Source organism: Numida meleagris, chromosome 18 (genome assembly GCF_002078875.1).
Source record: "Numida meleagris isolate 19003 breed g44 Domestic line chromosome 18, NumMel1.0, whole genome shotgun sequence".
In the NCBI taxonomy this organism is placed as follows: Eukaryota; Metazoa; Chordata; class Aves; order Galliformes; family Numididae; genus Numida; species Numida meleagris.
The window spans coordinates 6,642,212-6,654,046 of NC_034426.1; the positions used below are offsets into that span (position 1 = coordinate 6,642,212).

Here is an 11,835-nt window from a genome sequence, read left to right on the forward strand (position 1 = left end):
TTGGCACAATGAACACCTGAATTATTTCTTGCTAAGACTGTAATCCTCACGACTCCTTACCTGCTGGTGTCGGGTGCTAGGGAAGGTGTACTGGACAGAGTGGGTAGGGTAACGACTCTGCTCTGTGCTGAATGCTCCTTGGTTAGGAGGGTAGCCTGAACTTGACATTATCAGAGAAGAAGTCTTCACAAAGCCGTGAGATCAAGACCAGCAAGCAATCATGTTTCTAGGAAACCACCTAAAGGAAAAAAGATCACTGATAAGCACTGAAGTACCAGATGTACCCACAATACATTACAGCCATAGTCACCTAAGCAAAACAACCATTACCAGTAAAAGCTTTTTCCTGATGTATTTATTTAATAGGTTACTCTAGTCTGAAACATGTTAACGGGTCTTAAATGGGCTCAAAAACAGGTATGTCAGCATTGTCTACACAAAGATTTGAGGATTATACTGTCAGAATACATCATTTTACCAGCTATCAGTTGAATTAATAGGATGTTAAAGAAAAGTAGGTCACTTAAATAGGTGTTAAAGAGGTTATTATAGTCTACAGATGGACTCACAATTTACAGTAAGTTTCTTCAGCTCAACATGAAGTTCACTTTCGTTTCTTCTGCAGTTTTTGGATTCTATGAACTCTTTCCTACTTTCAGGTAGACTTAGGGCTGCTTGACTCAATGCCGCCTACAGTTCATTAAACCACAACGCATTAGTCAAGCCATAAAATATTATTACCCTCTAAGAGCAGCTCAACAGAAGTAGTTCTCAGGAAAAAAAAAAGCACTCACAGGGGAAAAAAAACCTCATTCAGTTGACAGCATAGTCTGTCCCATAGGGGATGCTAGCAACTGAATATACTATGAAGCCTTGAAACAATCCTGCTTAGTTGACGCTCAATGACAAATTCGCCTCTACTGCAAATTAGCTGCAGAATAACAGTGGAATGTATACTGATGAGAGGATGATTAAAATACTGGAAAAAAAAACTCCACTAACAAAGTTCAAGCACCCATGAAGCGGTGTATAGCTTCATCAGCCAAAACCATCTGCTGAAGATCAGAAGACAGCAACCAAACATGAACACTGCCCATTAGTGCGTTCAGCACTTTGCTATGCAGGTGAATTATGGCTCTGAAAAGAAAATTTCTTTTTTTAAAGCACAAGCTATTTCTTTCTGACAGCCCAGAAGTGGTAATCCTTGGAGCCTATGTAGTAAACACAGAATTCTATCAGACTTGCAGCAAGCTCTGGTACGGAGCCCAGCAGACATGCAGACCTTCAAACAAAGCAATGCTGTTCCCTGCCTAGATGGCTTCATTTCTAAGTGCATTCAACTGCAACTTTTCACAAACACCAGCATAAAGTTATACTTCTGAACTGTTTTTTTCATTATCAGTCAATAGACAAAATCCGCTCGGGAACAGATCTGACACAGCAAACTACACAAACAGATTTTAAAGTTCATCTAATATATTTTGTCACTCCTGCCCTGATTAGTTTCTTTTCCCACCTCTCCATCAAAGACACTCCCGGAGTCCAAGCCCTTCTGTTTATGAGTCCTTAATGGCTTTCTCTTCCATTGGCTCACCCAGCTGCTTTCTGAATCAAGTTCTCAGCATGCACAATCACTCTTTGCGCCTCTACAGCTTAGTGACATTTCGCATGAGAAACCAGCAGCTTTTGTTTGCCTTGGACCTGCAACCTTCACTTGGTATCTGCACTTTTGGCATTGGAACAGATCAAACATCTAATTTCTATTCTTTTTTTTTTCCACCGCACATGTGACACCGTAGAATTCTTTCATATCCCTTTAACCGTATCTTTTTCACATTGAACTTAGTCTGCCTGGTTCCTTGGCAACTCACTTCAAAACCTTCTCAATTTGCAAGGTGTCCACCAGGGCACAGCCCGCCAGAAATCCGTGCTGCATTCTGGGAGAGCACCAGGAAATGCTCTCGTGTTCCTATTCCCTTGTGTGTGGCATCCTGGCCACAGGCAGATCTGAAGAATGAGGAAAAGCAGAAGGGGAACCAGGGGAACCACCACCTGAAAGTAACACAGGAACACAGGCCAAGTACTGTGTGATTCAAGGTCCTTCCTAGTTCATCTCTGTCAGGTCACATCTTATTTTCTCTACGTTCTGTCAAACCAGCAGGTTGATCATTAACTCAGGTGCTGAAAGTTCAATTCAGGCTCGCTTTGTATGAAGCTGTAAAGGCTACTTCTCCATTCACAAGAACTTCAGTGTACAGGTTGTTAGGTTTGCGTTACAATTGCCAGTCCTGAAATCTTCCCACCTGCCTATGGCTAGTAAACCATATACTTATCCACTGGGAACTATCCCAGACACCAGTGGTATAGACACCCAAGACCCCTTTGCTTATCTAACAAGTAAATTTTACTGAGGGCAGGAGGAGGAAAAGAGTAATTCACTGATTCAAGAGCAGTGAGAAGTCCTCACTGCTGCTCAAGGGGCAGGATGGGGTCACAGCACACAAGGGTGAACATCCTTCATCAATCCAGCAACACAAAAAAGCCCCTTATGTATTATATAAAACTTGCAGGTCAAGAGATAAAACACGCAGTCTAATGGCCTTCCAATTGAGAACTGGAAGTATGACCACTTTTGTAGCAACAACTCAAAAAGCGTGAAACAAAATTGCCATCAGCAGAAGGCAATACAAACAGCAACAGCAACACAGCTTAGAATTGAGGTCAATGAGAGGTAGAAGTGAAGAATGAAAAAAGAAAAGAAGATGCTTTCAGTGGTGGGGGTGCACCACTCCCACTCTCAAGGGAATGATAAGGGCAGGAACAGCAGAGGCAAACACATGGTTACATATCGACACTGAAAAGGTGCAGAGGGAACCAAAGGATGGGGATCCTGCACAAGACCTCATTTCTTTCAAGACAAAAACGACACTGTAGTAAGACATGTAAAGTGACACTCAAGTACAACATTCCCTCCTCTCTACACCTCCCACTCCCATTAAAAACACTTGTGTGCCTGCACTCTCCTCATCTGACCTCTCTACATGCCCTGCAGCCCCCACCTTACCTGCTGATCTCTTAGTACCAGCACTTTTACATTCCGTCACATCGGGCCAGGAGGGGGCTTGCTGGCATTTGCCTGTGGAATTACCACCAACATTCTGCTTCTCTCTCCCTGTTATATTACCTGTTATATTATATTAATTCTGCAATTGTGGATGCACATATGTGAGTTCGACTGTTATTTCTCTGCAGACAACACTACAGTCGCTCACTGATAAAAGCATCTGCCTCCCTCTTCAGCATGTGCTTACATGTGTCCAGAGCACAGATTATTCCTCACCAGCCCATCTTCTGGTGAGTGAGGGCAATGCCAGCTTCCTGCTGTAGCTTCTCCAAGTCCACATGTTCAGACTAGATTTAAATACGGCCAATTTTTTACATCAAATTATAACTGTGTGTACAGACCGCACACAGTCCCATCCATGCTTCCCTCAATGCTCTGTCTTTTCCTTAGACATGACAAACCACGTCGCAGTCGACACAAATCCAATCAGAATTCTCTGGTAAAGCCTACCGTCATCAAGTACCTCTGCCTCTCTGATCTTTCCACCAGTTCCTTCTTCCATGCTGGACCACAGGCTGTTCATCTTCATTTTTAGCATCCTTGGCAAATTACGATACAGAAAGCCAAAATCCAAATCTGCTCAGTCAATGATGGCAAAATTATGTTTTTTCAGGAATTATTTTCATACCTTCTCCTCATGTTCTCCTGCAATCTCATAGCTTTCTCATAAAAACATTCATAAGAACTGTTGTAGACTTTGGAATTCTGCCTTAAACGTCTGATGAAGATTAAGCCAGGCCATGAACACTTCCACACAGCCGCCACCCATGCTGGCCAACTGTCCATCTCACCCAGCACTGACAATCAGAAGGGGCAGAAATACATATTTCTTGTTTTCTGCTTCATAACCCAGTCCACTCTTCTTGCATCCCAGCCCATGAGTGACATTCCCAGACTAAACATACAAGAGATGGAAAAACTCAGTAGAGTCAAATGGTTAATATTTAAAATATAAAATAAATTGAAAATACAGGGGAAGTCACTGTAAAGAGTCCAAAAAAAAAAAAAAAGCTGTTAAGTCTGAGGATATCTAGCTGACAAAAAGCAGTGACACCTTTAGGAACTATGAGGGGACACTCAGGGGCTGTGATAATTCAAGCTTTTCAGGCAAGGAAATGATTGAACATTGTTTATTTCCAAAGATATGACAACATATTAATTCAGCCAGCTCTTACTGAAACTTTGCCTCACACTTACATTTGTCATATGCAAAGAATATTGAGTAAGTTACAAATAATCTAGAACTGGATATCGCAAGAGCAAGAGCCACAGTGTAATTTCAGATTTGGTTCATAAGAGGTCGTACTAATTTGAACAGGTCTGCAGGTCTCCAAGTGCTTCAGAAAGAAGCAGAACTATGCACTAGCCCCAGTGTCCGCATGGGAGAATGAGTCACTGAAAGGTTAAGGCATCACCAAAGAGTACCCACGAAACAGTCAGTGACTGAATCAGAAATAAGACTCACGTCCCCAAGCCTTGCCTTGTGGATTTGTGGCATTTAAAGTGGGCAAAAGGTGGGACTGCCCCAGAGAAAAGCAGTTCTTCACTTGGAAAAACATGGTTAAAAACCGTAACTATTTTTAGCAGCCTAGTTCCCCAAAACTCATTCAACGCGTGGCCAGACAGATGTTTAGGGCAGCAAGAGGGAAGGTCAGGAGGGCAGCAGAAGGGCAGCCACCTCCTCACTGCTCCGCTTGCAGCTCGGTGTGGAAGCACTGCTCCCCAGTCCTCTGGGGTAGATTCAATTTTTCTTCACACATACGAAACAAGCTAACACTTCTGCATTCGGAGTAATTTTTCTGCCATTTTCAAGTACTTAAGCAACATTTGCTAATTAAATTTCACATTCTTTGGGGAATTTTCCTCATCTTGTTTTTGAGCAAACTAAGTGCGATAGCGAGCGCGACGAGTTAGATTACAGCCAAAGAAAGCTTCAATCAACTTGCTTAAAAAAAAAAAAATCTGCAGCCTCAGTAAAGTGAGCTCTGATGTAACTAAGCTGTGGCAAAACAAGGAAGGCGCTGCCTTAGGCAAGGGGTCTACAACATAATACAGAATTAATTCAGGGGCATCTAGTCAAATTTGGCTCCAGCAAGAAAACGAAGAGCGAAGAGAATGTTTCAGCAGTGGTTATTTCAGCAGTGGTTAGAAGGGCTTTGTCCAAAGCATCCTCAAAGCTCGAGGCCTCTTCCACCCTTTAAAAATCTCCATCCATTCCATTTAATGTTGCAGGACACTCACAGTCAAAGCACACGAGCATCTGCTGCTAGAGCGAGCGAACAGAAACACAAACATCTTCTTTAAGTTGAAAACAATTAACTGTTGAATTTTCATGGCAAATCTGCATGAGCAAATCCCTTTTTTTCTTCTCTCAAGATGTTTCGAATATACCATAAATTCTTGAGACTAATCTTGCATAGTTGCATTCCCTCTTTCGTAAGACTCCTGATGTAAAAAAATTGCTATTTCTATCCCTACTAGCAATACATTTTAAAAGAAAAAACAACATCTGTAGGGCTTCATTTTACCAGCAACACTAAATAACATACTCTCCATTAATTCCTAATGTTGTGAATTGAGCCATAAATGCTGCAATGGGGATATCTGGGGAAAAAGAAGAAATAAAATGCAGAGAGAAGCCCAAACATCTGAATTTGACCCTTCCTCACACCCTGAAATTTCTACTAGGACGAGGCATTAACTTACAGCTGTGCCATACAGTGTCTGACTTCCATTCTGCACGATATGGAAGCACAGCATACTTTAATATAGCCAATTAAGGAAGTGACAGAAGTCAAGGAGCATTACAGCGGCCAACTCAAGATGTCACATTCACTCTCAATTAGCATGACTTTTCCATCTGCATCAAGGTAGAGCAAAAATGAAGACAGGATTTTACACTTCAAGTTTTAATACAAGAAGGTTTTCTATCAAGAGCCTTCCAGCCCCTTAAAGTATTTTAAGGTAATAACTTTCAGAAATTTAAATACTGAATAAGTTAAAGAAGAGTACTTCAAAAGGATTTTTGTTGCCATACCAAAAGATGAATATAGCTTACTTAACTGCATATGCGATTCGCAACCAAACCATGTTACCAAATCTCAAGATCACATTTTTAAAATTCATCTTTAAATACCAGTTTCCCCTGTTCGTAGCTACAAATACAAATAGAATTAGTGCTCTTCTAAATGGGGTCGATCAAATTCAGCTGACAAGCCGCTCTTCTCCAGGAAATTCTATTTTAATCTCTCTTCTGTAATTTATGAGCCTAAAGAAAAGTTCCTAATAAGCGATATCAAGACCCAGGCTACGCACAACTTTGCTATTATATGGGGGATCAAACAGGACAAACTAAGGCTGCATTAACATCTTAGGAAGCTTCTAATCAGGTACTCATTTGCCCCACCAAAATGTAAATAATAAAATGGTGCTGAGCGCAAAGGTTTTAAAGAAAAAACTTTTGTTCAGAGTCTGCTCACCAGCTGCTCCAAATCTAACACGCAGGGGCATCAGATTCATTTTCTAATTTCTCACTTGCTGAGATGAGAGCTTCTCCCTTCTGGGTTATGTCTAGGAATCACACTTCTCGGTTCTGGAGGAACACATCCAGCTCTCTTCTGCCAAGGTAGGTCACAGGGACACCAAGGAAGGAGGAAGTCCTCCATTCAAAGAATGAAAGTGAGGACATACAGGGCTCCTTCACTTAAAGTAGTGCTGAGAAACAAATTAAACCAAAGGATACAAATCTCATTAGGTGTTCCGGTTTCAAAAATGTGTCTTTAGAATATAAACGGTTTGCTTTTCCCCTGAAGACATTTAAAGCATATTTTGGTTTTCTCAGAACCACCAGAATCTCATTCCTGGTTGTCCCAAGACAGCAAATACTAGGCACTTAGTGCACACCACAAGAAAGTGTCATGAGCCAAAGACCAGAAACCAAACCTACAGAGTTGCCTGGTTGAAGTAGCATTTTTCCCCCCCCCTCTCTTAAGATAACTGCAGCAGCTTCAAAACCCCCTTCTGAAAGATCCCGTCTCTGTCACACAGGGTAATTTGACTGATTACGAAACACCTTTCAAACTTAACCCACAAAGCTGTAACGTGAAACAGAAACCACCCCAAGCATCCTCCAATGAATCAGTTTGTAGAATGCAAGAGCTTCAAGAGATGCTACACCCACAGCAGCGTTAAGCACTACCACACCTTCCCCAGCAAGTCATATTCACACTCAGGAGTCTGCGCCAAAAAGTCACCAAAGTTTACTTCAATGCATCTAATTCCTCCCATTTCACCCACAATTAAGATGATCTCAGATTTCAGAGATATCATACACCATGCATAAAATATTCTTGCAAAATGGCAATTTTTGCTTCTTCATCTGGGACTGAAAGCATAGGTACCTTAAAAACAGCTGTGCTGCACATTAATTTATTCCTTCACTGTTAGATCCGCTGCAGCTAAAACTGCTTTATACGTCACTTAACATGCAAGAAATTGCAGTCACAATTTTTCATTTCCAGCCTCCTCATGCAGACCATTCATCAAAAGCATATCAGGAGCAGCAGCTTTCCAAAAGAGCTTCGGTTTGGAAGAGGAACTACGACTTGGCTAATCCATACTAACTAAACCCATAGCTCACAAAACATGATGTATTGTAAGAGAAACCAATCCTTCCCTCTAAAGGGCTTACAGAACAAACTATCAGCCTCAACTCTCTCCTCAGTCAACTGGGTTATTCTCAATTTGAACAGTAAGGTTAAAATAATTTTATTTTACTGGACATAATAACGCCTAGGTCTATTTAGATACTCCATAGGATAAGCAAGATGGCCTTAGGAAACAAAGTCTGTAATTTATTTATGTGTAACTGCGATTTATTGACATTTACAATGAAGTTTGAGACGTTCTACTTCACAGAAAATACAACAGATGAAAACATAATTCCTTGTTGAAGCTCACATAACAGCCTCTAGGTCACAGAAAACGGCACAGAATGGAAGGGATCTTAAATTACAAATGGGAGAAGAAAAACCTCTATATCCATTGGGAGGGTAGAAAACAGTAAAAAAAAAATAAAGTCAAGGTTCTAGATGTGTGCAAGTCTCTTTGAAACCACAGTGAAGTATCAGCACCTACAGAAATAACAGCCAGAGGTAAGTGACTGCTTCTAGAAAGAAAGGGTTTGAAAATAACACTCCGAGAAAGGTAAAGTGTAATGGAAAGCTCCCACCTTCCTGACACCCCTTATCTGGCAACAGAGCATTTTAAATAGCATGAAAAGCAGAGACAATAATAGAATAATAGGTGAAGACTCCAGCTGAACTGTAATAATACACTCATCTGGTTTGCAGAACAGCACTTGAACTTCTAATCAACTTTATTTTGTGGGCTTAACTTTCCAATAGCGACAGAGAGGAAACAACAGGTTCATGAGAAGAAAGGGGCAAGCGCATTTCCTAATAGGGTTTCTATATGAAAAAGTGATTTATGTCCACAGTGTGTGGGACATCCTCCTCGCAATCTAAACATACATGAATTGATGCAGGAGGGCACTGCCCAGCTGCTCCAAGGAGCTGCCCAGGGGATGCCCACACGCAGCCAGGACAGATGCACCTCTGACTGCACGAGGGCTACAAGCAACCAAATCACCCCAAAGCACCGTAAGGCACAACTAAACACATGGCACGAGAGGAAGAATTAAAGAGACATTATATTAGTTTAAGCATATTTTATACTTCGTCTTGTCTTTTCTCATTTACAGGTCTTCTTCCCCTCGCTGTCTTTGTGAATGCATTTTTATTTTCAATTTTACCCAAGGCCAGTTTACACACACAGAATTTCTAAGTCCTGGCCAACAGTTTGCCCAGGTTAATATCGGCATAAAAATGTAACTGCCCAAGTTTCTTACTGCTGAGAATTACAAACAGTAGCGTTTTTCAGAATTACGTTTCTTGGTACCAATAATTTTGCATTCACCTGCTTATGATTTCAAAGGCTAAGTCACTGACTTCAAAACCACACAGACCAACATCCTCCTGAAGCCTGAAAAAAACCTGCCTATCAAATCAGTCGGGGAGTGGCAGCACCACACGAGTGGTTTAGATGTGAAGCTATTCAAGGACACAGAAATCTCTCTCAGGATACTGGGAGGAAACATAGCTCCAAGGTAAGATGCAGCTTTCTGTGTGCACACCAACTTGAGCCCTAGTGGGCCCAGACTGTGGATGTCACTTACCAGACAGTGGATAAAGGCTGAACTAGCATGGAAGAGGAAAGAAACATCACAAAACATCATTGCTCAATGGAGACTCATTGAAGGAGAGAAAAACTAAAACTGAAGATAAATTCAGCACGTTCTTGGATATTTACATAATTTAGAAGTAGTCCAAAGTAAATATTTACAGATAGCATTCTACGCAGGTCAGAATTTTTACTTCAAACATTTACAGTACAGAGACCAGGTAGCAGGTTGCTAATTGCTTGCCATCTGAAACACTGATTCAGATTTGTCTGAAGAACATAAATGACACGAAGAGTTCAAGCCTGCATTCAGGAAACATTTGTTTGCATTATGAAACCACTGTCTGGTTAGTAGCCTGTTCTCAGGATTGTATTGCGTTGCACAGCACCTGCGTGAGGCACAGATCTGTTCCAACTTAAACAATTGTTAAAATCTTAAACTTAAGTGACTACACACACAAGAATTTTGAATAGTATTTGTGACCATACAAGAAAAGCTTCACTGAAGCCATTTTATAGAAAGGCACAGAAGAAAAAAAAAAAAGTATTTCGGCAAAACTTTGTGAGCTATGAACAAATTAAATGTCAATATTAAGAATATATTAGAAGAAAAATAAAGAAAATATTTTTCTCTAATACTGAATATCATCCGGTTACTTTCAGACATTTAGCAGCAGTGTAGCAGTCAGCTTCCCCTCACTGTCAGCATCTCTCACTCATGCTGTAACTGAGAAATGAGGTAGCTTAGAGGATGCAGCAACAGAGAACCACGAGGGCATCAGAGGGAGGAAATTGAAAGGAAGCATTCAAGTCTGTCACTGCTTTTACCTCCATTTTTGAGATACTTTTATAGAATCCTCACAATGAGGAATGCCCAGAAAGAGCAATAAAAAAGAGTGGTTATAGGAGCAAAATGTATTTAGAGTAAATTATCATCAGCATGTTGTTGAATACTGAATATACTCCAACTTTGTACATTTAATCTAAATAGTAAGAGTTAGTTTTAGTTGCTCTGTACCTAAAAAGCTAGAGAACTAACACTTGTGGAAGCAAACACTTGCAGTATCCTCTCCATACACTAACAAATGGCATTTTAACCCTTAGAAAGAAGACTGCAAAGTGCCACCCTTTCCCGTGGTTCAGCACCAAGTTTACATACCACAGTGACCAACATCAAACAGCCTATTACAAACAAACAAATCAAACAGCATAGAAAGCACCACAGAATTTTGTTTCCTAAGCAGCCCGTACTCTATCACACAGAAAAACAATGTCGAGAAAAAAATTAACCATGCTATTGCAAAAAGGGTCACTGAAGTTGGTTTGTTTCCTCTGAACTTTTGAGAATGAAGGTCTTTCATCCCCCAACACGAGACACTAGACTTTAGCTAGTTAGAAATCCACTTCAGATATTACATACTGCCTTTCCAAATGTCAAGGCTCTTTAGTTAATCACGAACAACATCCTGCAAAGTAAAACTCCAGTACAAAATTTCAACAGATCTGCACAGCCCCTGCGTGCAGTGACACAACGCTGTGCGTCCGCTTGTTTGGACACCTCAGCTGGACCCACAGCCTTCTTACACATCATAATAATTTCCACAGTAATTTTCACAACAGCACCATTTTTCCTTGAAATCATCATGCCTCAAATGATAAACCCTTCCTGAGCCCTAGCAGCACATAACTGTATTACTATACATAAAGACACTGAATAATACAAGAATACTGCCACAAAACTCAAAGCTAGACATCCTTCTCATTGCAGTCTTATCTTTATTATTATTGTTCTTATGTTACGTTGATATTTATAGTCATGAAGACCATATAACTGACACATGAAGAAGCTCATTTTGGACAACAAGACAGTTCAGACTCACAACTTACTTACTTGAGCCTGTCTAGCACTAACAGCGCACAGTCCATCTGGAACCACGTCCAACTGCCACCAACCGGACAGTGACAGGTTTTTTTAGGTGCAGACTGATCAGCGAGCACAACATTCTCTACCACTGAGGAAGAATTATTCTAGAAAAGGCCATTTCCCTGGTGCCCCCCCCGTAGCCCCAAGATGACAGGGGCTACAGCATGCAGGGGCTGGGGCTGCTGACCGGTCCTAATGGGGTAACCCGGCGTTAGCAGCACAGCAGTTCCCTACTGACAGCCTCAGCGCCAGGAGAGCATCCTCAGGAACTCCTCAGGAACGAATGCACTCCTGCCCCACGTTCCAGAAGACTGACTTCGAAGAGATTTTGAAGAATGGGCCTTTTTCTTTAATTATTACTGTGGTTGGGTGTTGTTTTCTCCTTTTTTTTTTTTTTTTCCCTCCAGATCGCGCTTCTTCCCGCAGGAGGAGCACGGCAGCCCCCGCCCCACCGCTGTGCACTTCTCCCCACAAGTTCCCCGCAGGGGCCGCTCCCGCAGCCCCACGCACCCCCGGCCCCGAAGCAGCGCTGAAGTCGCCCCCCACC

The 11,835-nt window shown here is 41.6% G+C and overlaps 1 protein-coding gene across 6 annotated transcripts in view; it reads right to left on the reverse strand.

The window, feature by feature from the left end:
* The window catches only part of NCOR1 (nuclear receptor corepressor 1), a 60,296-nt gene that overhangs the window by 47,166 nt on the left and 1,295 nt on the right, over positions 1-11,835 (reverse strand). For 5 of the 6 annotated variants that reach the window (XM_021415489.1, XM_021415491.1, XM_021415492.1 and 2 more), the window contains exon 2: positions 61-238. In XM_021415489.1, the coding sequence (XP_021271164.1) occupies positions 61-168 (108 nt within the window). In that variant the 5' untranslated portion in view covers positions 169-238. Of the gene's footprint in view, positions 1-60; positions 239-6,603; positions 6,839-11,835 lie in introns of all 6 variants that reach the window. The other variant, XM_021415488.1, reaches the window with a different exon arrangement.